We start from the raw sequence: 27746 nt of genomic DNA on the forward strand, positions 1-27746 counted from the left end.
CAGTACCTTACTGTCTACCTGGTCAGTACCTTACTACCTACCTGGTCAGTACCTTACTGTCTACCTGGTCAGTACCTTACTATCTACCTGGTCAGTACCTTACTGTCTACATGGTTAATACCTTACTACCTACCTGGTCAGTACCTTACTGTCTACATGGTTAATACCTTACTACCTACCTAGTTAATACCTTACTGTCTACCTGGTCAGTACCTTACTGTCTACCTGGTCAGTACCTTACTACCTATCTGGTCAGTACCTTACTGTCTACCTGGTCAGTACCTTACTGTCTACCTGGTCAGTACCTTACTGTCTACCTGGTCAGTACCTTACTGTCTACCTGGTCAGTACCTTACTGTCTACCTGGTCAGTACCTTACTGTCTACCTGGTCAGTACCTTACTGTCTACCTGGTCAGTACCTTACTACCTACCTGGTCAGTACCTTACTGTCTACCTGGTCAGTACCTTACTATCTACCTGGTCAGTACCTTACTACCTATCTGGTCAGTACCTTACTGTCTACATGGTTAATACCTTACTACCTACCTGGTTAATACCTTACTGTCTACCTGGTCAGTACCTTACTGTCTACCTGGTCAGTACCTTACTACCTACCTGGTCAGTACCTTACTGTCTACCTGGTCAGTACCTTACTATCTACCTGGTCAGTACCTTACTACCTACCTAGTTAATACCTTACTGTCTACCTGGTCAGTACCTTACTGTTTACCTGGTCAGTACCTTACTACCTATCTGGTCAGTACCTTACTGTCTACCTGGTCAGTACCTTACTGTCTACCTGGTCAGTACCTTACTGTCTACCTGGTCAGTACCTTACTACCTACCTGGTCAGTACCTTACTGTCTACCTGGTCAGTACCTTACTGTCTACCTGGTCAGTACCTTACTACCTACCTGGTCAGTACCTTACTGTCTACCTGGTCAGTACCTTACTATCTACCTGGTCAGTACCTTACTACCTATCTGGTCAGTACCTTACTGTCTACATGGTTAATACCTTACTACCTACCTGGTTAATACCTTACTGTCTACCTGGTCAGTACCTTACTGTCTACCTGGTCAGTACCTTACTACCTACCTGGTCAGTACCTTACTGTCTACCTGGTCAGTACCTTACTATCTACCTGGTCAGTACCTTACTACCTATCTGGTTAATACCTTACTGTCTACCTGGTCAGTACCTTACTACCTATCTGGTCAGTACCTTACTGTCTACCTGGTCAGTACCTTACTGTCTACCTGGTCATTATCTTACTGTCTACCTGGTCATTACCTTACTGTCTACCTGGTCATTACCTTACTGTCTACCTGGTCATTACCTTACTGTCTACCTGGTCAGTACCTTACTGTCTACCTGGTCAGTACCTTACTGTCTACCTGGTCAGTACCTTATTGTCTACCTGGTCAGTACCTTACTATCTACCTGGTTAATACCTTACTGTCTACCTGGTCAGTACCTTACTATCTACCTGGTCAGTACCTTACTGTCTACCTGGTCAGTACCTTACTGTCTACCTGGTCAGTACCTTACTGTCTACCTGGTCATTATCTTACTGTCTACCTGGTCATTACCTTACTGTCTACCTGGTCATTACCTTACTGTCTACCTGGTCATTACCTTACTGTCTACCTGGTCAGTACCTTACTATCTACCTGGTCAGTACCTTACTGTCTACCTGGTCAGTACCTTATTGTCTACCTGGTCAGTACCTTACTATCTACCTGGTTAATACCTTACTGTCTACCTGGTCAGTACCTTACTATCTACCTGGTCAGTACCTTACTGTCTACCTGGTCAGTACCTTACTACCTATCTGGTCAGTACCTTACTGTCTACCTGGTCAGTACCTTACTACCTATCTGGTCAGTACCTTACTATCTACCTGGTCAGTACCTTACTACCTATCTGGTCAGTACCTTACTGTCTACCTGGTTAATACCTTACAATCTCTCTTTCACCCTTTAAAAAAAATAAGTTCCTCCTTAACCGTGTTGTTGTTTTTTATTTTTATCTCCCAACAAAAACAAGAAGGAATTTCCTAAAATGATGAAATCCATCTCTAAGCCAAGTCAACACCCCTCCCTCTTTTAGATCTACTGGCCAGCTGCGACGGAACACGTTGAGCACTGCAGGCTGGCAGGGAAGAACCTGTCGGTAAGCAACAACAGCTTTCAAAGCCAGAGCAGCTATTTTTAAAGTAGGGCTCCCATGGTAGGGCTCCCATGGTAGGGCTCCCATGGTCAAAAGTAGTGCACTCTGTAGGAAATAAAAGGGGACCATTTGGGACTCATCCATGGATGAACAATGTAGTAACCTGGTATATTTATGTTTACCAATAGATGGCAGTATTGACTCAAGACGAGGGTTTGCTTCCCGCTATCCGTAGCTATTTCCTATGTCTGCCTATTTAACTAGGATTAAGAAAGCTTCAGGTAGTTTTAAGCCAGGTGCATAAGAGAATGTAATTCTAAGTTACAATTAAATACTAAACCGTACTTAAGTCTCATGAGTCGTAACTGTAAGAAGCCTTTAAGGATACTACAAACAACATGGTGTATTTTCCCACAATGCTGTTTAGGTGATCAGAGGCCTTATTTAGTAATCCTCTAGAATAGAGAACACAGGCACACTCATAGCATGTCATTTTGGACAAAGCCAAGCACCCATCATAGTGTGTAATTGAAACAAAGGCCTAAAGTTTGAGGTTGTCTACTTTATTTAAAGCCATGACATTATTTTCTGGAACTTTCCAAGCTGTTTAAAGGCACAGTTAACTTAGTGTATGTAAGCTTCTGACCCACTGGAATTGTGATACAGTGAATTATAAGTGAAATAATCTGTCTGTAAACAATTGCTGGGAAAATTACTTGTGTCATGCACAAAGTAGATGTCCTAACCGACTTGCCAAGACTGTACTCGACCTGACTTGGCGTGTCGTTTGCATTAACGCCATCGAGCACAACGACAGCGTCGTTTGCATTGTTTGGGGTATACCGGAAGGACATTCATTTCCAAATGGAACACTACGTTTTCCCTTGCAGCATTGCGTTGCAGAGGCAGTTGCAGTGCGTCCTGTGCGGTGCGTTGGACTGACAGAACGTACGTGTCAAACTGTAGGCCGTAGACGGCTTGACAGAAATGAAAGCAGAAGGTGAATGTTGTAACTGTTGTTACGTACGTGTCCAGATGATGCTGCGTTATATTTTACGCCACGACGCTGCCGGTGTGTTCAAGGTGTAACACATTCAACCAACAACCAGAGGGGCCAAGTGATTCTACTCTGACTATGTTCAATATATTCTTAGTTGATTTCTTCATAAATATTTAGCCTTTTGGCAAATTCTTTGAAAGATAGTGTAACGGATGTGAAATGGCTAGCTAGTTAGCGGTGGCGCTCGCTAATGGCCTTTCAGTCGGTGACGTCACTTGCTCTGAGACCTTGAAGTAGTGGTTCCCCTTGCTCTGCAAGGGCCGCGGCTTTTGTGGAGCGATGGGTAACGATGCTTCGTGGGTGACTGTTGTTGATGTGTGCAGAGGGTCCCTGGTTCGCGCCCGTGTCGGGGCGAGGGGACGGACTAAAGTTTAACTGTTACAATAGCAAAGTGTTAATCAGGTTGGTGGGTTGAAGCACGAGTACAGGTTTTAGAATGATCATGTTTCAACTCCGTTAACTATGGCTGTAATGTATATGTGCATGTTTGTTATGTATCTTTACAGTGAGTGTAAATCCTAATATTGTGTTTTGTTTCAGACTGACTGCGCCAACTACGTGCGTCTCCTCCAGCCCTTCAATAAGACTCATGTGTACGTCTGTGGCACCGGGGCCTACCACCCACAATGCACCTACATAGACCTGGGACGCAGCATTGAGGTGAGAAGGTGGAAGGATGGAGACAGGCTCTGTTCCACTCTCTCTTACTAAACTAAACTCTGACTTGTCATCTCTCTTTTTGTTGCCTTTGACGGATCCCAGAGAGAGATAGAAAGAGAGACTCAATCCGACTTTCTTTTTCCTAAAATACCATCAAATCTTTATTGAGATGTATTGTCTCAGTCAACAGGTTTTATTGTTTTGTGACGATCGTTCTAAAACAGTAACAGTTGGAGAATCTGTCCATTCACCTTTCTGACAAAATTCTGACTTGTCAACTCTCTTTGTTTTTGGCTCTGATGGATCCACAGGTGGTTGGTGAAAAGTAGACTAAACACTTGATGTAAATCCCGCTGTCTACACACAACACAGCTACTATGTTACAGATATCAACACACTGCTGTGTGATCTCAAAATATCTACTGTGGGCTCACTCACTGTTGCCTCTTTTGACTTGTTCCTCTTGGCCTCTTCAGAGCGCAAGGCGTCCATTCACCTCACAGATTTAACTTCTGTGTGTGTGGGGGGGGGGGGGGGGGGGGGGGGGGGTCACGGCTTATTCATGTTACTGTGGAGGTTGAGATGGTTCTCTGGTGTTAAGGAGGGTTAATAATATTACTGTGGAGGTTGAATATGGTTCTCTGGTGTTAAGGAGGGTTAATACTGTTACTGTGGAGGTTGAGATGGTTCTCTGGTGTTAAGGAGGATTAATACTGTTACTGTGGAGGTTAAGATGGTTCTCTGATGTTAAGGAGGGTTAATAATGTTACTGTGGAGGTTGAGATGGTTCTCTGTGTGTCCTAGGAGCCATCGTTCCACCTGCTGAGCCATGCTGTGGAGTCTGGACGGGGGAAATGCCCCTTTAGTCCACGGGAACCCTTCACCGCCAGGCTCACTGGTAAGTCATACATGTTATATAGTAAAATATGGAAATGAAATGGAGACCCTTAAATCGAAAATGACTTCCACAACTGTCAACGCTGACTGAGACACATGCTGTACCTTTACAACAAAAACAAAACAGGAAATTTGCAGTTTCACATGTTGATCTTACATTTCACATGTGAAACCATATTTGATCATTTACAGTGTTTAATTTAGCGTTCATATGTTAACACCACCTTTTCACATGTGAGGAGAATAACATGTTTTCACTTCACATGTGAATTGCAAGTTCACAGGTGAAAAACCATCACATGTGAATTGCAAGTTCACATGTGAAAAACAATCACATGTGAAAACCCCATTTGCAGTTTCACATGTGAGAAAACTCCATTTGATCATCACGTCACCAGAATCAAACCCTCGATATTTATTCTGGTCAGTACCTTACTACCTACCTGGTCAGTACCTTACTATCTACCTGGTATTACTCATCGTGCACTTTCACCACCCTGTGAAGTTCATCGTAACTAATTTCCTCTGTAGCCTAATAAACTGCACGGTTTCCTGATGAGTCATAGTGGGAGAACCACACACCATGTCATCGCGTGACTCCATGTTTACTTTGATATTTGCGTATAAAGGCATTTCCACTGCCTATTTCTCGCAATTAAGTAATTAATTTTACCGACACAAAAAGATCCCACGATATAGAACTAACAAATTATCTGCTTTGGCTCTAAAATGGTTTTATGTGTAAATATGAACCACTGTAATTATATATATTTTAGAAGTTGCTAATTGCTAACATCTAGCTAGCTTAGTGATAGGCGATAGCTAGTTTTCCATTTCGTCCTAGCTACCTATTTTTAAAATTCTGTTATTGTTAGCTAGCTGTCCATACATTTTTGTTCCATTTAATACACAGGCCTAAAAAGGGATTTAAATGTATTTGAAAATGTGTGAATGTGTTTGCTTTTGGATTGAATGTAAACGGATACCTTTTCTATAAAGAGATTATATTGAATTAGGGCTGTCAAAAGTTTTAATCCGTTAACTCTATTTTTTATCATTTTAGTGCACACATATTTTTTTAATCATGATTAATCGTATTGTCTGAAAGCGTTAAAGATACACTGAAAACATCCAAAATACATAATCTATACATCTAAAAACAACAAAGCGATGTCAAAACAAGTTGATGTCGAGGTTAAAGAAAGTGAGCTTCATCAATTTACCAGATTTTTTTCTAATTGTTACTTTATCAAGCTCAATTACAGCTCAACTTCATAAAATTCTGAATTTGCGATTAGTCGTGATTACTCACAACATATCCTGAGATTATATCGACATTTTTTTAAACATTTGACAGACCTATTTTGAACAGTCAATATTCTGACATTGAAAGATAACCCAGTGTTGACCCTCTTGGTCTAATGGTCAAGACGTTGGAAGCCCAGGTTCTAGGTTCTGCCCGTTTACAAAAGCACACGTGATCCTTAGAATATCACATGTGAAATGTTTGAGAAACCATATGTCTGAGTCATGTGACAAATGTTTCTTATTTTTCTTTCACGTGATGAATTTTTTTCTTCATGTGATTTGTTTGTACATGTGTCCGAAAACAACAGTTTTTTGTGCATGTGTTAATTTCAAGCGATTTTTTTCATTTTTTTTTTTTTTTTTTGTAAGGGTATATTCAGTATACATGTTGCTCATGCAGGAATCAAACCCACCCTACCAGTCTTTATGAGACTCTTCAGAAATAGTGTGACCAGGAAGGGAACCAGGAAGGGAACTAGGAAGGGAACCAGGAAGGGAACCAGGAAGGGAACTAGGAAGGGAACAGGAAGGGAACCAGGAAGGGAACCAGGAAGGGAACTAGGAAGGACTCTAGGAAGGGAACCAGGAAGGGAACCAGGAAGGGAACTAAGAAGGGAACTAAGAAGGGAACTAGGAAGGGAACCAGGAAGGGAACTAGGAAGGGAACCAGGAAGGGAACCAGGAATGGAACCAGGAAGGGAACCAGGAAGGGAACTAGGAAGGGAACAAGGAAGGGAACCAGGAAGGGAACTAGGAAGGGAACTAGGAAGGGAACTAGGGAAGGGAACCAGGAAGGGAACCAGGAAGGGAACCAGGAAGGGAACTAGGAAGGGAACCAGGAAGGGAACTAGGAAGGGAACTAGGAGGGGAACCAGGAAGGGAACTAAGAAGGGAACCAGGAAGGGAACTAGGAAGGGAACCAGGAAGGGAACCAGGAAGGGAACTAGGAAGGGAACCAGGAAGGGAACCAGGAAGGGAACTAGGAAGGGAACCAGAAAGGGAACCAGGAATGGAACCAGGAAGGGAACTAGGAAGGGAACCAGGAAGGGAACCAGGAAGGGAACTAGGAAGGGAACCAGGAAGGGAACCAGGAAGGGAACTAGGAAGGGAACCAGGAAGGGAACCAGGAAGGGAACCAGGAAGGGAACTAGGAAGGGAACCAGGAAGGGAACCAGGAAGGGAACCAGGAAGGGAACTAGGAAGGGAACCAGGAAGGGAACCAGGAAGGGAACCAGGAAGGGAACCAGGAAGGAAACTAGGAAGGGAACCAGGAAGGGAACCAGGAAGGGAACTAGGAAGGGAACGAGTGAACAACATGATTTAGTTCTCATGTAGTTTTGAAGTGGACTTCAATCCCAGCGGACCTCAGTACATAAAACATATGATTCATAATTACAAGCTGCTCTGGGCTTTTCTAGGATTGTGATGCAAGATCCAAAAGCATCAGCTGAGTTCAATACTCACACAGGCCATATATTAACCGGTATATAAACAATATACTGTCAAAAATATATGACAGACAATATATTTCATAACAATATATTTTGAACATGTTTGTCTGTTGCGTTAGGATATATCTGCACACTGAGTACTGAGGTTATAGTTTCCAAAATAATGAAACCCTCCCTAATTACTCTCAGCCTTGTAAACCAGACTGATCTCTGTGTTCAGCCATTTACTTCCGTTTAGAAAAATACATTATAAAGATGTAACAGAGATAAACTCAGCAAAAAACGAAACGTCACTTTTTTAGGACTCTGTCTTTCAAAGATAATTAGTAAAAATCCAAATAACTTCACAGATCTTCATTATAAAAAGTTTAAACACTGTTTCCCATGTTTGTTCAATAAATAATAAACAATTAATGAACATGCACCCGTGGAACGGTCATTAAGACACTAACAGCTTACAGACGGTAGGCAATTAAGGTCACAGTTATGAAAACGTAGGACATTAAAGAGGCCTTTCTACAGACTCTGAAAAACACCAAAAGAAAGATGCCCAGGGTTCCTGCTCATCTGCGTGAACGTGCCTTAGGCATGCTGCAAGGAGGCATGAGGACCACAGATGTGTCCGGGGCAATAAATGGCAATGTCCGTATGGTGAGACGCCTAAGACAGCGCTACAGGGAGACAGGACGGACAGCTGATCATCCTCTCAGTGGCAGACCACGTGTAACAACACCTGCACAGGATCGGTACATCTGAACATCTCACCTGCGGGACAGGTACAAGATGGCAACAACAACTGCCTGAGTTACACCAGGAACGCACAATCCCTCCATCAGTGCTCAGACTGTCCGCAATAGGCTGAGAGAGGCTGGACAGGGCTTGTAGGTCTGTTGTAAGGTAGGTTCTCACCAGACATCACCGGCAACAACGTTGCCTATGGGCACAAACCCACCGTCGTTGGACCAGACAGGACTGGCTAAAAGTGCTCTTCACTGATGAGTCGCGGTTTTGTCTCACCAGGGGTAATGGTCGGATTCACGTTTATCGTCAAAGGAATGAGCGTTACACTGAGGCCTGTACTCTGGAGCGGGATCGTTTTGGAGGTGCAGGGTCCGTCATGGTCTGGGGCGGTGTGTCACAGCATCATCGGACTGAGCTTGTTGTCATTGCAGGCAATCTCAACGCTGTGCGTTACAAGGAACACATCCTCCTCCCTCATGTGATACCCTTCCTGCAGGCTCATCCTGACATGACCCTCCAGCATGACAATGCCACCAGCCATACTGCTCGTTTTGTGCGTGATTTTCTGCAAGACAGAAATGTCAGTGTTCTGCCATGGCCAGCGAAGAGCCCGGGATCTCAATAACATTGAGCACATCTGGGACCTGTTGGATCGGAGGGTGAGGGCTAGGGCCATTCCCCCCAGAAATGTCTGGGAACTTGCAGGTGCCTTGGTGGAAGAGTGGGGTAACATCTCACAGCATGAACTGGCAAATCTGGTGCAGTCCACGAGGAGGAGATGCACTGCAGTACTTAATGCAGCTGGTGGCCACACCAGACACTGACTGTTACTTTTGATTTTGACCCCCCAACCCCCCCCCCCCCCTTTGTTCAGGGACACATTATTCAATTTCTGTGAGTCACATGTCTGTGGAACTTGTTCAGTTTATGTCTCAGTTGTTGAATCTTGTCATGTTCATACAAATATTTACACATGTTAAGTTTGCTGAAAATAAATGCAGTTGACAGTGAGAGGACGTTTTTTATTTAATAAGTTTATGTATTTGTGTTTTCTTACGTTAAACCCCTTCCCTTTCTCACCTGCAGATGGAGATTTGTATGCCGGGACATCAGTGGATTTCATGGGCACCAACACAGCTATATTCCGTACCTCTGTGCACAGCAGCAAACAACACTATATACGCACTGAGGCCTACCAGGACCACTGGCTCAATGGTGAGACAGACAGCTATACTGCGTACCTCTATTCATAGCAGCAAACAACACTATATACGCACTGAGGAAATCTCCAAGACTGCAGTGAATTAATGAGTAGAAGTTACGTCCTCATCATGATATCCTTTGTTTCATTCCACGCAGAGCCAGAGTTTGTGGGTTCCTTCTCTATCCCAGACACACACAGTGTGGACGATGACAAAGTCTATATCTTCTTCAAGGAGACAGCTGTAGAGTCCAGCCAGTGGGACAAGAGGGTTTACAACAGAGTGGCACGCGTCTGCAAGGTGAGGGGGATGATATGACGATATGGAGAACAGATACTGTAGTAACTTTAGCCCAACACCTAGCCACCTCATCTAGAGGTTTCAGACCTCTTGTCGTAACAGTTGAGGTGTTGGCTTGACAGTCACTGGATTAAGTCCCTGTTCGGACTACTGTATATATCCCGGATATGGAGAACGGATATATACTGTAGGGAATTTGTCCCAACACCTAGCGACCTCGTCAAGAGTTTTCAGACCTCTTGGCGTAACGGTTGGGGCTACTCCCTGAATTCGCTACAATATTATCACAAAGGGCTTAATGGAAGATCCTACAGTAATAGATCCTACAGTAATAGATCCTACTGTAATAGATCCTACAGTAATATATCCTATAGTAATATATCCTACAGTAATAGATCTTACAGTAATAGATCTTACAGTAATAGATCTTACAGTAATAGATCCTACAGTAATAGATCCTACGGTAATATATCCTACGGTAATAGATCCTACAGTAATAGATCTTACAGTAATAGATCCTACAGTAATATATCCTACAGTAATAGATCCTACAGTAACAGCAGAGCCTACAATAATAGATCCTACAGTTATATATCCTACAGTTATAGATCCTACAGTAACATATCATACAGTAACATATCCTACATTAACAGATCCTACAGTAACAGCAGAGCCTACAATAATAGATCCTACAGTTATATATCCTACAGTAATAGATCTTACAGTTATATATCCTACAGTTATAGATCCTACAGTAATAGATCCTACAGTAATAGATACTACAGTAATATATCCTACAGTAATAGATCCTACAGTAATATATTCTACAGTAACAGCAGAGCCTACAGTTATAGATCCTACAGTAATAGATCCTACAGTAATAGATCCTACAGTAACACAGTAATATATCCTACAGTAATATATCCTACAGTAACAGCAGAGCCTACAGTAATATATCCTACAGTAATATATCCTACAGTAATAGATCCTACAGTAATAGATCCTACAGTAACAGCAGAGCCTACAATGTCTGATTTGACTGATATTAGTGAGACTAAAAGCACCCAATTGAAAGTGATGTAGATGTTGGTTTCATGTCCGATCTCCTCCTCTGTGTGTCCCGTTAGAATGACGTTGGAGGGAAGAGGAGTCTGATTAACCGTTGGAGTACGTTCCTCAAGGCCCGTCTGGTGTGTTCCGTACCAGGACCTGTTGGACTGGACACACAATTTGACGAGCTAGGTATGTTTTTAATTTACATACTGCCCGGCTGAGTTGATGTTTAATGTACCAACAAATGAGTGCACTCTGTTTAGCTGCAAGGTTTAACGTTCTAATTTTGATTGCCAACATTTCAGTAGAATTACCAATGACTACTGGTACCATAACCTTGAAAGGAGTATACATCATTATGTTTGCCTAATAAGGCCTTAGTTTTTTCAATGATCTCTGTTTCAATGATCTCTGTTTCCATGATCTCTGTTTCCATGATCTCTGTTTCCATGATCTCCGTTTCGACGATCTCCGTTTCGACGATCTCCGTTTCGACGATCTCCGTTTCCCCACTGTGTGTGTGTTTCAGAGGATGTCTTCATGCTGGAGACCAAAGACTCCCAGAACCCCATCATCTATGGAGTGTTCTCCACCTCCAGGTGAGTTTGGGCTTTTAAACCCAACAAAACACGACGACAGTATGATTCAAAATTACAGAGTATGGTCGGATAAGACAAATGTGTTAAATGATTCGATAACTGAATATTTGGTCTGACTAGAAAATAACCAGCTTTTCATCTTCTCGGTGAGAAACACCTGAAAAAGACAATAGAAAGTTGAGAGGATGTTAAAGGGATGTTTTCCTCTTCCTACACGTGTACACTCCCACCACCCGGTACGTGCACACTCCTTCCCAGTGCTGCAGTGACCCCCAGGGGTTAGGGGTTACACAGGGGTCAGGGTTGTAGAGGCTCGGCTGGTTGTGTTATTGTAACCCACCGGATCCACGTTAACAATCACTTCCTTCTCTCTTCTCTACCCTTCTCTCTACTCTCTCTTCTCCACCCTCCTCTCTTTCTCTCTCTCTTCCCCACTCTCCTCTCTCTCTCTCTCTCTCTCTCTCTCTCTCATCTCCACTCGCCTCTCTCTCTCATCTCCACTCGCCTCTCCCCCCCCCTCTCTCTCTTCTCTCCCTTAGTTCTGTATTCAGAGGGTCAGCAGTGTGTGTCTACTCCATGGCCTCTATCAGGGCAGCCTTCAACGGTCCGTTCGCCCATAAGGAAGGGCCCGACTACCGCTGGGTGGAGTACAAGGGGAGGATCCCATATCCACGACCTGGCACTGTGAGTTCTCAGTAGGGACTGTCTGAGGGTTTGTTTAAGGAAGTGACAGACAGACGGACGGACGGATGGATAGATAGGGAAGCAGTGTCAAACAGACAGGAAGATAGACAGACAGACATAAAGTCCTGTGTGGCTCAGTTGGTAGAGGATGGCGTTTGCAACAGCAGGATCATGGATTTCATTTCCACTGGTGTCACCAAAAAATGTATGCACCTAAGTCGCTTTGAATAAAAATGTAAACAGCTTATGTACGGTATTTATTAAAAAGATAAACAGACAGATTGCTAGCCAGGCAGGCAGTCAGACAGACAGGCAACATGTGTTGATTAAAATAAGATGATAGAGCTGCTGGGAGCTAACTGCTGGCAGGTTGTCTGAACACCTCGGCTATGAGTTCTCCTGGGTAAGCTGTAACTTGTCAGCCAAAGACTTCAGGGGAATGTTTAATATGTTTTAGTGCTCTGTCTGAACTGGCATGCCGCGCTGTTATTATAGTCCCCCCCCCCCCCCCCGTTAGAGAACACTACAGGCAGGGGAGCGGCTCCTTGAATGTGCTAGATTACCACACACACACACACACACATAGTTCCTTGAATGTGGTTGATTATCGCTAGGGTCAGGGATGTCAGTGTTTTTGTGGTTACATGATTAAAACTGACGTGAAACTCGCTTCACATTGTCCGGTTTAGTTACAACTCCTGATTAGAGTCACTGAACAGCTTCACATCGTCCGGTTTAGTTACAACCCCTGATTAGAGTCACTGAACAGCTTCACATCGTCCGGTTTAGTTACAACCCCTGATTAGAGTCACTGAACAGCTTCACATCGTCCGGTTTAGTTACAACCCCTGATTAGAGTCATTGAACAGCTTCACATCGTCCGGTTTAGTTACAACCCCTGATTAGAGTCACTGAACAGCTTCACATCGTCCGGTTTAGTTACAACCCCTGATTAGAGTCACTGAACAGCTTCACATCGTCCGGTTTAGTTACAACCCCTGATTAGAGTCACTGAACAGCTTCACATCGTCCGGTTTAGTTACAACCCCTGATTAGAGTCACTGAACAGCTTCACATCGTCCGGTTTAGGTACAACCCCTGATTAGAGTCACTGAACAGCTTCACATCGTCCGGTTTAGTTACAACTCCTGATTAGAGTCACTGAACAGCTTCACATCGTCCGGTTTAGTTACAACCCCTGATTAGAGTCACTGAAAAAGCTTCACATCGTCCGGTTTAGTTACAACCCCTGATTAGAGTCACTGAACAGCTTCACATCGTCCGGTTTAGTTACAACTCCTGATTAGAGTCACTGAACAGCTTCACATCGTCCGGTTTAGTTACAACCCCTGATTAGAGTCACTGAACAGCCCACAGTGATATAGAGTAATAGCAGCCACATTTAAAAGGAAATAAAGATAGTCCAATTGAGGTGCTTAAATTTTTTTTTAACTAGGCAGTCAGGGGCCTCCCGGGTGGCGCAGTGGTCTAAGACACTGCATCGCAGTGTTAGCTGTGCCACCAGAGATTCTGGGTTCGAGCCCAGGCTCTGTCGCAACCGGCCGCGACCGAGAGGTCCATGGGGCGACACACGATTGGCCCAGCGCCGTCCGGGTTAAGGAGGGTTTGGCTTGCAGGGATATCCTTGTCTCATCGCACACTAGTGACTCCTGTGGCGGGCCGGGCGCAGTGCACACTGACCAGGTTGCCAGGTGCACGGTGTTTCCTCCGACACATTGGTGCGGCTGGCTTTGTTAAGAAGCAGTGCGGGTTGGTTGGGTTGTGATTCGGAGGACGCACGGCTCTCGACCTTCGCCTCTCCCGAGTCCGTACGGGAGTAGCAGTGATGAGACAAGACTGTTACTACTACCAATTGGATACCACGAAATTGGGGAGAAAATAAGGGGTAAAAATAAATAAATAAATAAAATAAAAACTAGGCAAGTCAGTTACGAACAAATTCTTATTTACAATGATGTCCTACCGGGGAACAGTGCCTTGTTCAGCGGTAGAACAACATATTTGTACCTTTTCAGCTCAGGGATTCGATCCAACCTTTCAGTTACTGGCCCAACAGTCTTACCACCTACCATACTTCCACAATGGTACTCATGCTTGTCATATCCAGCACTAAGGCCTACACTCTCTACATCAGTACAATTCTTTCAGTATGATAGGTGGGAAATGACATCATCTCTGATAACTTAAAGACCCAACGCTGTCAAAAACGTGTTTTTTTCTGTGTTTTATATACGTAGACTGAGTGAACAAAGCATTAGGAACACGTTCCACAGCAATGCTGGCCAATGTTGACTCCAATGCTTCCCACAGTTGTGTTGAGTTTGCTGGATGTCCTTTGGGCGGGGGGACCATTCTTGGGGGAAACCCAGCAGCGTTGCAGTTCTTGACACAAACCGGTGCACCTGGTACCTACTACCATACCCTGTCCAAAGGCACTTAAATATTTTGTCTTGCTCCTTCACCCTCTAAATGGCACACATACACATACACATACGAAGAAGCAGGGTGTTCCATGATGTCATATCCTGTGTTTAATCAATTGGTTGCTTACTGTGTAATCTGCATTGCCATTGGCTAGTTATGACTGGTTAATCATTTTGTTTTTGTCATGATTGGAATTGTATGTCTCAATTGGCTTAAAAATCATTATCTAACCCGTCTCCTCCCCTTCATCTACACTGATTGAAGTGGATTTAACATTTGACATCAATAAGGGATCATAGCTTTCACCTGGTCAGTCTGTGTCATGGAAAGATCAGGTGTTCCTAATATGTTGTACACTCCGTGTATATTTCCACACTATGAGGTTGGAATAATACTGTGAAAATTAGATAAAGAGCTGTTGGAAAAGACTGCCTGAAATCTATTGTCGTGGGAGGGAGTTTTGGCCTTCCCTAGTGACATCACTATGGGGTAAATTATACTGAACAAAAATATAAACGCAACATGTAAAGCGTTGGTCCCATGTTTCATGAGCTGAAATAAAAGGTCCCAGAAATGTTCCATAATGTAACGATCGTCCTGGGAAGAAGGAGTGGACCAAAACGCAGCGTGGGAAGTGTTCATGTTAGTTTAATAAACTGAACACTGAAATAACAAAAACACCAACGAGAGTAAACGAAACAGTCCTGTCTGGTGCAGACACCAAGACAGAAAACAACTACCCACAAAACACAGGTGGGAAAAGGGCTACCTAAGTATGGTTCTCAATCAGAGACAACGATAGACAGCTACCTCTGATTGAGAACCACACCCGGCCAAACACATAGAAATACACAACATAGAACAAAACATAGAATGCCCACCCCAACTCACACCCTGACCAACCAAAATAGAGACATAAAAAGGATCTCTAAGGTCAGGGCGTGACACATAAGCACATTGTTTACATCCCTGTTAGTGAGCATTTCTCCTTTGCCAAGATAATCCATCCACCTAACAGGTGTGGCATATCAAGAAGCTGATTAAACAGCATGATCATTACACAACTGCACCTTGTGCTGGGGACAATAAAATGCCACTCTAAAATGTGCAGTCTTGTCACACAACACAATGCCACAGACGTCTCAAGATTTAAGGGAGCGTGCACTTGGCACGCTGACTGCAGGAATGTTCACCAGAGCTGTTGCCAGAGAATTCAATGTTCATTTCTCTACCATAACCCGTCTCCAACGTGGTTTTGGAGAATTTGGCAGTACATCCAACCGGCCTCACATCCCCAAACCACGTGTAACCACGCCAACCCAGGACCTCCACATCCGGCTTCTTCACCTGCGGGATCGTCTGAGACCAGTCACCCGGACAGCTGATGAAACTGAGGAATATTTCTGTTTGTAAATAAAAAACCTTTTGTGGGGAAAAACTAATTTTGATTGCCCTGGCTCCCCAGTGGGTGGGCCTATGCCCTCCCAGGCCCAGTCATGGCTGAGCCCCTGCCCAGTCATGTGATAGCCATAGAGTAGGGCCTAATGAATTAATTTAAATTTACTGATTTCCTTATATGAACTGTAACTCAGTAAAATCGTTGAAATTATTGCATGTTGTGTTTTATATTTTTGTTTAGTATTTTGTATTTTGTTTAGTTAATAGACCAATGGTAGAACGTTTATTTTGATTGGCGATTTTCTTTTGCATTTATCAAGAGTCCCATTAGGAAGCCTGATTTCAGATGTGAATATGTAAACAAGAGTATTAGGGAAATCGTTATGCAAGGCACAGAATGTAAACGTTTAAATAGAACTATTGAATTAATATTAATATTCACAATACTCATATTATTGTGTGCACACTCCGTTCCGGTGTTGTACCGAATATATCCCCCTGACAGAATTCTCCCCCCTCGTCGCGTTCTTCATTGCTGCTAGTTGAGCTTTCTGCTCTTCCCTCTGTTGATAATTGGATATGGAGAAGGGTGAGCCGGTCAAGGATCAATTCAGACAAGGTGATAAATTGTATGACAAGCGACAGTTTAATTATGAGTAAAGATATCTGATACAGGCGTATGCGGTCTCGTTCCTTTAGCTCATAGAGAACCTCCAGAAAAAGCCCAGATAACAGAATGCATAGACATTTTATACAGCACAGAAAGTAGGTTGAGTCTGGAAGTTCTGGTTTTCTGGTTGGTCCTGATCAGGTTGTTGTCTTCTCAGATTGGTCCTGATGAGCTGGACGTCATCCTTCTGAGTCTTGCAGCAAAAGTTCTTTGTTACCAAATGTTCATCTAAAACAGGAGATTTGGTGTGTGCGCAGATGTTCCTATTTAATCAGTGTTTATGAAAGGTTTATGTCAGCCTTCTGTCCTTGGTTATGTGTGTGTCTCATTATCTCGTGAAATGCAGACCCGAACACTCTTGATCAAGGCCTTTCCTGCCACCAGCAGCATACCACCCTGCATACCACTGCTGGCTTGCTTCTGAAGCTAAGCAGGGTTGGTCCTGGTCAGTCCCTGGATGGGAGACCAGATGCTGCTGGAAGTGGTGTTGGAGGGCCAGTAGGAGGCACTCTTTCCTCTGGTCTAAAAAATATCCCAATGCCCCAGGGCAGTGATTGGGGACACTGTCCTGTATAGGGTTCCGTCTTTCGGATGGGACGTTAAACGGGTGTCCTGACTCTCTGAGGTCATTAAAGATCCCATGGCACTTATCGTAAGAGTAGGGGTGTTAACCCCGGTGTCCTGGCTAAATTCCCAATCTGGCCCTCAAACCATCATGGTCACCTAATAATCCCCAGTTTACAATTGGCTCATTCATCCCCCTCCTCTCCCCTGTAACTATTCCCCAGGTCGTTGCTGCAAATGAGAACGTGTTCTCAGTCAACTTACCTGGTAAAATAACGGTAAAATAACGGTAAAATAAAAAAATAGCAGTGTTTATGAAAGGTTTACGTCAGCCCTCTGTCCTTGGGTGTGTCTGTGGGTCTCTGTATATGTTTATAAGTTTGTGAGAAACCCTGTTTTAGAAAGAAGTTAGTTATAACAATGTAATAGCAATATGCTTGTGTTATTTTAAATGGTATTTATTACACCTCCGTTGTCAGTTTAGCCTACACTTCCCTGATCTTAGTAGCAGAAAGAATTTTTGTCTGCAGTTTTCGGTTTGGCTATTTGTTTCAAGTGTATGTGGCAGTTCTAGCTTGTATGGCGCCCTGGACGAATCCCCCCTCAGTGTCCGCCCCCGGCAAGATGCCGCCCGGGCGGCTGCCCATGTTGCCCCTACCTTTATGTTTAATATAACACACATACATTAATTATTCATTTCGGTTGTATTTGACTCTGATGTGTGCCACAGAAAGTATTTGACTCTAGCCACAAAATTAAGGAAATTAGAAGGGGGGGGGGGGGGTTCTGGCAGGGGGAGATTTCCGGCACAACACCGGCTATTGGTCAGTCGCCGGGATCTGCTCGTAACACCAGCCACTCTAGGCTCAACATGTCTGACACTGCTTGAACTTTGCCGGAGCCTACTACCGCACGTAGTGGTACTTTATTGAAAGATCGAAACCCTGTCACACTGAACGAGCCAAGATGTCCGACAATCATTAACGACCTACGACTTAGACCATGACGTGGACATTTTGTCTAGGACGTCAAAACTGAGGCATAAAACGGCTAAAATCGTTGTTCACTTCTGTTACTTCCCCTGCCTTGCATGCCTGTCATGTAGTTTTGATCAAACGTTCAAAAAAAGGCAACAGACAATTTAATATCACGCTTGCATAGTTAAAGCGGCAATCAGCAATTGAAACAATAACAAAGACTTTCCCACCCCTTTTTTGGGACAAAGTTGAGGGATGGGGCTGGAGAAATGTAACCACTATCAAATTAATAGACAGAGCTTTTGACCATGGCCAGACCATAAAATAAACATTTTAATTTCAAGGAATACTTCGGGATTTTGGCAATGAAGCCCTTTATCTTCTTCCTCAGAGTCAGATGAACTCACGGATCCAATGTGTATGTCTCTGCATCCAGTATGAAGGAAGTCAGAGTTAGTTTTGCGAAACCAATGCTAATGTTTGTCTATGGAGATTGCACGGCTGTTTGCTCGATTTTTATACACCTGTCAGCAACGGGAGTAGCTGAAATAGCCGAATCCACTAATTTGAAGGGTTGTCCACATATTTTTGTATATATAGTTTATCATTAATTGCTAAGTTTTTTTTTAAAAAGGCCCATTTAATAAATTATATCAATTTTCCCCTTTAATAAATTATAGCGCATGGTCTAAATAAAATAACAACTTGATGTGTTCTGTATGTCCTCTCCCCAGTGTCCCAGTGTGACCTACGACCCCCTCCACAAGTCTACGCGTGACTTCCCTGATGACGTAGTGAGTTTCATGAGGGGTCATCATCTGATGTGGGAACCCATCCTACCCGTCACCCGCCGCCCGGTCTTTACCCTTGTCAACGTATCCTACACCCTACGAAAGTTGGTGGTGGATAGGGTGGACGCTGCGGATGGCCAGTATGATGTACTACACCTGGGCACAGGTAAGAGAGTAATACTTATAGTATATAGTATGTACCTATCAGTAAGAGAGTGGGTCAATGTGCCCTGCACCCTACGCAGGGTAGTAAACGTGCCCTACACCCTACGCAGCATGGTAGTGGAGAGAGTGGATGCCGAGGATGAACAGTATGATGTCCTCTATCTAGGGACAGATACCAGATACCATTACAGTATAATGTCCTCTATCTAGGGACAGATACCAGATACCATTACAGTATAATGTCCTCTATCTAGGGACAGATACCATTACAGTATAATGTCCTCTATCTAGGAACAGATACCAGATACCATTACAGTATAATGTCCTCTATCTAGTAACAGATACCAGATACCATTACAGTATAATGTCCTCTATCTAGGGACAGATACCATTACAGTATAATGTCCTCTATCTAGGGACAGATACCATTACAGTATAATGTCCTCTATCTAGGGACAGATACCATTACAGTATAATGTCCTCTATCTAGTAACACATACCATTACAGTATAATGTCCTCTATCTAGGAACAGATACCATTACAGTATAATGTCCTCTATCTAGGGACAGATACCATTACAGTATAATGTCCTCTATCTAGGGACAGATACCATTACAGTATAATGTCCTCTATCTAGGGACAGATACCAGATACCATTACAGTATAATGTCCTCTATCTAGTAACAGATACCATTACAGTATAATGTCCTCTATCTAGGGACAGATACCATTACAGTATAATGTCCTCTATCTAGGAACAGATACCAGATACCATTACAGTATAATGTCCTCTATCTAGGAACAGATACCATTACAGTATAATGTCCTCTATCTAGGGACAGATACCATTACAGTATAATGTCCTCTATCTAGGGACAGATACCATTACAGTATAATGTACTCTATCTAGGGACAGATACCATTACAGTATAATGTCCTCTATCTAGGGACAGATACCATTACAGTATAATGTCCTCTATCTAGGGACAGATACCATTACAGTATAATGTCCTCTATCTAGGAACAGATACCATTACAGTATAATGTCCTCTATCTAGGGACAGATACCATTACAGTATAATGTCCTCTATCTAGGGACAGATACCATTACAGTATAATGTCCTCTATCTAGGGACAGATACCATTACAGTATGATGTCCTCTATCTAGGGACAGATACCATTACAGTATAATGTCCTCTATCTAGGGACAGATACCATTACAGTATGATGTCCTCTATCTAGGGACAGATACCATTACAGTATAATGTCCTCTATCTAGGGACAGATACCATTACAGTATAATGTCCTCTATCTAGGGACAGATACCATTACAGTATGATGTCCTCTATCTAGGGACAGATACCATTACAGTATAATGTCCTCTATCTAGGGACAGATACCATTACAGTATAATGTCCTCTATCTAGGGACAGATACCATTACAGTATAATGTCCTCTATCTAGGGACAGATACCATTACAGTATAATGTCCTCTATCTAGGGACAGATACCATTACAGTATAATGTCCTCTATCTAGGGACAGATACCATTACAGTATAATGTCCTCTATCTAGGGACAGATACCATTACAGTATAATGTCCTCTATCTAGGAACAGATACCGACGTGTAAGAGAATGTCTTGTGGAGTTTTTCATGGGTTGCCTTGACACCGAACAACACAACTTCACTACGAGAGACTCAGTATCCCCAGGCTACATTCTACCGCAGTTACTAGGTAACCCTGTTACTAGGTAACCCTGGATAAACCAGAGCCACTGGCAATAAAGAGTAAGAGGAATCTATTGAGAAACCTATTAAACAGCCCTAATATCAGTAGGAGACATCTAGTAAGGATTTATAGAGGCACCCGAAGGGCACGAGAAGCTGGTATACTGTCTCATTGACACACACACACACACACACACACTGTCTCTCTCTGTCTGTCTGCAGTTGAAGTCGGAAGTTTACATACACTTAGGTTGGAGTCATTAAAACTAGTTTTTCAACCACTCCACAAATTTCTTGTTAACAACCTTTAGTTTTGGCAAGTCGGTTAGGACATCTACTTTGTGCATGACACAAGTAATTTTCCCAGCAATTGTTTACAGACAGATTATTTCACTTACTCACTGTATCAGTGGTCAGAAGTTTACATACACTAAGTTGACTGTGCCTTTAAACAGCTTGGAAAATTCCAGAAAATAATGTCATGGCTTTAGAAGCTTCTGATAGGCTAATTGACATCATTTAAGTCAATTGGAGGTGTACCTGTGGATGTATTTCAAGGCCTACCTTCAAACTCAGTGCCTCTTTGCTTGACATCATGTGATTCAGTAAATTATAAGTAAAATCATCTGTCTGTAAACAAATGTTGGAAAAATGACTTGTGTCATGCACAAAGTAGATGTCCTAACTGACTTGCCAAAACTATAGTTTGTTAACAAGACATTTGTGGAGTGGTTTAAAAACAAGTTTTAATGACTCCTACCCAAGTGGATGTAAACTTCCGACTTCAACATACAGTTGAAGTCGGAAGTTTACATACACTTTATCCAAAAACATTTAAACTCAGTGTTTCACAATTCCTGACCTTTAATCCTAATAAAAATTCCCTGTCTTCGATCAGTTAGGATCACCACTTTATTTTAAGAATGTGAAATGTCAGAATTTGTGGAGTGGTTGAAAAACAAGTTTTAATGACTCCAATCTAAGTGTATGTAAACTTCCGACTTCAACTGTATATATAATACGCTGACACTGCCAGGCTCCTTCACCCAGGCTTGGTCCCCTCTAACAGCAGATAGCTATGTCCTCAGCACAGAGTAGAGAGACATGTGTTTGGTACCCTCTAACAGCAGATAGCTATGTCCTCAGCACAGAGTAGAGAGACATGTGTTTGGTACCCTCTAACAGCAGATAGCTATGTCCTCAGCACAGAGAAATGTGTTTGCCGAGGGGTGTCTGTCTTAAAATGATTCACTTCAAAAGGGTAGAGTTCAAGGGGCAAGCGCACTCAGGCACACAAAACGCAAGCATGGACGAGGACGCATGCACAAACACTCACCACACACACACACGCTCACACAGTACACACACACAGTACACACACACAGTACACACACACAGTACACACACACAGTACACACACACACACACACACACACACACACACACACACACACACACACACACACACACACACACACACACACACACACACACACACACACACATGACTGGAAGGGTTGTCTCTTCTTGATAATGTCAGGATGGTCCCAGACCATGGGAATGACCTCTAATCTAAGGTTACCCTCTGAGGTTATATATTCTAACTCATAAATAAATCACACACTACCCACACTATCCCTGTCAATGAGATTAGGTTTGGTTCAACACGCGTAACTTATCTAGTTCAACTTGAAGAAGCACACACACACACACACACGCATGCATGCAAAAGCGGGGTTAGTGAAGCATCGCAAACATAGGCACAGACACATGAATACAAACACACTATAACATACACACTATACACACACGTACACATGTGTGTTGTTTTGTAGATATGTGGTAGTAGAGTAGTGCCTGAGGGCGCACACTTAATGTGTTGTGAAATCTGACTCGGTATGTATTGTAATGTTTAATAAAAAAATTAAAAAAAGTCCTTAATTTAGTTGGACACCAGGAAGAGTATTTGCTGCCTTGGCAGGAACCAAAAACAAATACAAAGCTAGTATGTAACAATGACACCACAGCATCAATCGATCAACGCATGAAGCACACAGCCAGGTGGTTGGTTGGTTTGACCTTGGGACTTTTACCTCACCGTTTCCATGACGATCACCAGCTGTATATTAGAGACATCAACTGCAATCGATTGTTATTACCTATGTGGGAATAGGCTAATTGACATCATTTAAGTCAATTGGAGGTGTACCTGTGGATGTATTTCAAGGCCTACCTTCAAACTCAGTGCCTCTTTGCTTGACATCATGGGAAAATCAAAAGAAGTCAGCCAAGACCTCAGAAAATAAATTGTAGACCTCCACAAGTCTGGTTCATCCTTGGGAGCAATTTCCAAACACCTGAAGGTACCACATTCATCTGTACAAACAATAGTATGCAAGTATGTGGGAATATATAACTCGGTAACCCTCTCCACCCCCCCCGCCCTCTCTATTTCCCCCCCTCTCTATTCCCCACCTCTCTGTCCCCCCCCGCTCTATTCCCCACCCTTTCTATCCCCCCCCCCTCTATTCCCCCCCTCTCTACCCCCCCCCCCTCTCTATTCCCCCCATCTCTATTTCTCCCTGCTCATTAGATGATGGCCAGGTGCTGAAAGTGGTGTCTGTTCCTAAAGAGAACAGGGAGCCTGAGGAGATCATTCTGGAGCAGCTGACTGTGTTTCAGGTGAGCGGGGCCTGCTTCAGCTTTGTCTACTCTTGAAGTGTCCTACTACCGAGTCAGAGTTTTAGCTTCAGGAGCAGTAGGAACTTCATCTGAATGTGGCCCAGCGTAGAACGGCCTATATACTTCACTGATCTGAAAATTGGACCAGGTCTCTCTTGGAAAAGAGATGTTATCTCAATGAGAAAAACATGTATAAATAAAGTTTATTTTTATTTTTATGAATAGTAAGCAATATGGTAGTAGCACCATCTTGATACCATCTGTAATAGGCGAAGCGGGAATATCTTCCATATTAAGGCTTAGATTTAATCAGATGAAGTGTAAACCGGCGATAGCCGACGCCCACACACTGTAGCTGATGTTGTGGCGATGTCAGTGGTGTATCAGTGGTGTATCTGGTGGTATCAGTGGTGTATCTGGTGGTATCAGTGGTGTATCTGGTGGTATCAGTGGTGTATCTGGTGGTATCAGTGGTGTATCTGGTGGTATCAGTGGTGTATCTGGTGGTATCAGTGGTGTATCTGGTGGTATCAGTGGTGTATCTGGTGGTATCAGTGGTGTATCTGGTGGTATCAGTGGTGTATCTGGCGGTATCAGTGGAGTATCTGGTGGTGTCAGGGTTGTATCTGGCGGTGTCAGCGGTGTGTCTGGCGGTGTCAGGGTTGTATCTGGCGGTGTCAGGGTTGTATCTGGCGGTGTCAGGGTTGTATCTGGCGGTGTCAGGGTTGTATCTGGCGGTGTCAGCGGTGTATCTGGCGGTGTCAGCGGTGTGTCTGGCGGTGTCAGCAGTATCTGTCAGCGGTGTATCTGGAGGTATCAGGGTTGTATCTGGCGGTGTCAGCGGTGTATATGGCGGTGTCAGCGGTGTATATGGCGGTGTCAGCGGAGTATCTGGCGGTGTCAGGGTTGAATCTGGCGGTGTCAGCGGTGTGTCTGGCGGTGTCAGGGTTGTATCTGGCGGTGTCAGGGTTGTATCTGGCGGTGTCAGCGGTGTGTCTGGCGGTGTCAGGGTTGTATCTGGCGGTGTCAGGGTTGTATCTGGCGGTGTCAGCGGTGTATCTGGCGGTGTCAGCGGTGTGTCTGGCGGTGTCAGCAGTATCTGTCAGCGGTGTATCTGGAGGTATCAGGGTTGTATCTGGCGGTGTCAGCGGTGTATATGGCGGTGTCAGCGGTGTATATGGCGGTGTCAGCGGTGTATATGGCGGTGTCAGCGGTGTATATTGCGGTGTCAGCGGTGTATCTGGCGGTGTCAGCGGTGTATCTGGCGGTGTCAGCGGTGTATCTTGCTGTGTCAGCGGTGTATCTGGCGGTATCAGCGGTGTATCTTGCGATGTCAGCGGTGTATCTGGCGGTGTCAGCGGTGTATCTTGCGGTGTCAGCCGTGTATCTTGCGGTGTCAGCGGTGTATCTGGCGGTGTCAGCGGTGTATCTGGCGGTGTCAGCGGTGTATCTGGCGGTGTATCTGGCGGTGTCAGCGGTGTATCTGGCGGTGTCAGCGGTGTATCTTGCGGTGTCAGCAGTGTATCTGGCGGTGTCAGCAGTGTATCTGGCGGTGTCAGCAGTGTATCTACATTGGAGCTGTCAAATCGGGTGAGCAGCTGCTCTTGTGATCATTGTCGAATGAAACCACACCCGTCCTGCTCGCGTTAGAAGTTTAGAACGAGAAAGTGGGCTAAGGCGTAGGGTCTAGGGTCTCTTTGGAATTCATTCAGCCTGAATAGTATGACTTTTCTCAAGTACTATCTGTTGACCTGCTTGTCTGCAATGTGATCTGTTGACCTGCTTGTCTGCAATGGGATCTGTTGACCTGCTTGTCTGCAATGTGATCTGTTGACCTCCCTGTCTGCCATACCATCTGTTGACCTCCCTGTCTGCCATACCATCTGTTGACCTGCCTGTCTGCCATACCATCTGTTGACCTGCCTGTCTGCCATACCATCTGTTGACCTACCTGTCTGCCATACCATCTGTAGACCTACCTGTCTGCCATACCATCTGTTGACCTGCCTGTCTGTTGACCTGCCTGTCTGTTGACCTGCCTGTCTGTTGACCTGCCTGTCTGTTGACCTGCCTGTCTGTCATATCATCTGTTGACCTGCCTGTCTGTTGACCTATCTGTCTGTCATACCATCTGTTGACCTACCTGTCTGTCATACCATCTGTTGACCTGCCTGTCTGCCATACCATCTGTTGACCTGCCTGTCTGCCATACCATCTGTTGACCTGCCTGTCTGTTGACCTGCTTGTCTGTTGACCTGCCTGTCTGCCATACCATCTGTTGACCTGCCTGTCTGTTGACCTGCCTGTCTGTTGACCTGCCTGTCTGTTGACCTGCCTGTCTGCCATACCATCTGTTGACCTGCCTGTCTGTCATACCATCTGTTGACCTGCCTGTCTGCCATACCATCTGTTGACCTGCCTGTCTGCCATACCATCTGTTGACCTGCCTGTCTGCCATACCATCTGTAGACCTGCCTGTCTGCCATACCATCTGTTGACCTGCCTGTCTGCCATATCATCTGTTGGCCTGCCTGTCTGCCATATCATCTGTTGACCTGCCTGTCTGCCATATCATCTGTTGACCTGCCTGTCTGCCATACCATCTGTTGACCTGCCTGTCTGCCATGTAATGTGAGCTAGGTGTTTGTGACATCAGCACTGGCTGTTGTTTCCATTGGGTCAATCGCATACTTTACCTAACCAACTAACCAACTAATTAACTACAATGTAATTAACTAAATAACCCCCTAAGAGGTGACACAGATACAGATGCTTCCCACATAAACAGACAGACTAAGAGAAGAGAGAGGGAAGAGGAGAAGAGAGAGGAGACGAGAGAGAGGAGACGAGAGAGAGGAGACGAGAGAGAGGAGACGAGAGAGAGGAGAGGAGAAGAGAAAGGGAAGAGGAGAAGAGAGAGGGAAGAGGAGAAGAGAGAGGGAAGAGGAGAAGAGAGAGGGAAGTGGAGAATATGGAGGAGAGGGGAGGGGAAGAGAGAGGGGAAAGGAGGAGAAGAGAGAGGAGAGGGGAGGGGAAGAGAGAGGGAAAAGGAGGAGAAGAGAGGGAAGAGAGAGGGAAGAGGAGAAGAGAGAGGGAAGAGGAGAAGAGAGAGGGAAGAGGAGAAGAGAGAGGGAAGAGGATAAGAGAAAGAGAAGAGGAGAAGATGGAGGAGAGGGGAGGGGAAGAGAGAGGGAAAAGTAGGAGAAGAGAGAGGGAAGAGGAGAAGAGAGGGGAGAGGGGAGGGGAAGAGAGGGAAAAGGAGGAGAAGAGAGAGGGAAGATGAGGGAACATGAGGAGAAGAGAGAGGGAAGAGGAGAAGAGAGGGGAGAGGGGAGGGGAAGAGAGAGGGAAAAGGAGGGGAAGAGAGAGGGAAAAGGAGGAGGAGAGGGAAGAGGAGAAGAGAGGGGAAGAGGAGAAGATGGAGGAGAGGGAAGAGGAGAAGAGAGAGGGAAGAGGAGAAGAGAGGGGAGAGGGGAGGGGAAGAGAGGGAAAAGGAGGAGAAGAGAGAGGGAAGAGGAGCGAAAAGGAGGAGAAGAGAGAGGGAAGGAGAGAGGGAAGAGGAGAAGAGAGAGGGGAGGGGAAGAGAGAGGGAAAAGGAGGAGAAGATAGAGGGAAGAGGAGAGGGGAGGGGAAGAGAGAGGGAAAAGGAGGAGAAGAGCGAGGAGAGGAGAAGAGAGTGTGGAACAACACAATACAACACAATCATATCTAGACAGAAACACAACAACATAGAAAAGTACTTTATTGTTCATATGTCACAACATATGTCTTTCATTGTCCACAGGACAAGAGGCCTGTGTCCTTTTATTTATTGGGGAATTCAAACCGGAACTAACTTTGTTTTCTGCAACCCTCTCTAAACCACCAGATGAATGTCAGAGCTCCGACTAGAGAAAAACCTGTATTGGATGTACAGTATTATTCATTTGCCTAGTTAAACAACGGTTAAATAAATTAAATTGAATTAACACCTTTCATCTAGAACAATTCCTATGTGTATTTACGATCCCTTTCTCTAAACGGATGACTAATTTCCCTAGTGTCACGGCCGATGCTGGAAGAACTAGACCAAATAGAGACATAAAAAGGCTCTCTAAGGTCAGGGCGGGACACCTAGCTCTTATCAAGTTGTAAATTACAGTGCCTGGAGAATGTTGTTATTGCTATCAGAAAAAATAAAGTAGATGCTTTTTC

The 27746-nt window shown here is 44.3% G+C and overlaps 1 protein-coding gene across 2 annotated transcripts in view; it reads left to right on the plus strand.

The window, feature by feature from the left end:
* The window catches only part of LOC129851366 (semaphorin-3D-like), a 134709-nt gene that overhangs the window by 98501 nt on the left and 8462 nt on the right, over positions 1–27746 (plus strand). For both annotated transcript variants that reach the window (XM_055917857.1, XM_055917858.1), the window contains exons 4-13: positions 2114–2176; positions 3774–3893; positions 4698–4791; positions 9377–9505; positions 9650–9792; positions 10920–11034; positions 11375–11444; positions 11984–12128; positions 18917–19139; positions 23464–23552. In XM_055917857.1, the coding sequence (XP_055773832.1) occupies positions 2114–2176; positions 3774–3893; positions 4698–4791; positions 9377–9505; positions 9650–9792; positions 10920–11034; positions 11375–11444; positions 11984–12128; positions 18917–19139; positions 23464–23552 (1191 nt within the window). The remainder of the gene's footprint in view (positions 1–2113; positions 2177–3773; positions 3894–4697; positions 4792–9376; positions 9506–9649; positions 9793–10919; positions 11035–11374; positions 11445–11983; positions 12129–18916; positions 19140–23463; positions 23553–27746) is intronic.

The sequence above is a fragment of the Salvelinus fontinalis genome, chromosome 3, assembly GCF_029448725.1.
Source record: "Salvelinus fontinalis isolate EN_2023a chromosome 3, ASM2944872v1, whole genome shotgun sequence".
NCBI lineage: Eukaryota > Metazoa > Chordata > Actinopteri > Salmoniformes > Salmonidae > Salvelinus > Salvelinus fontinalis.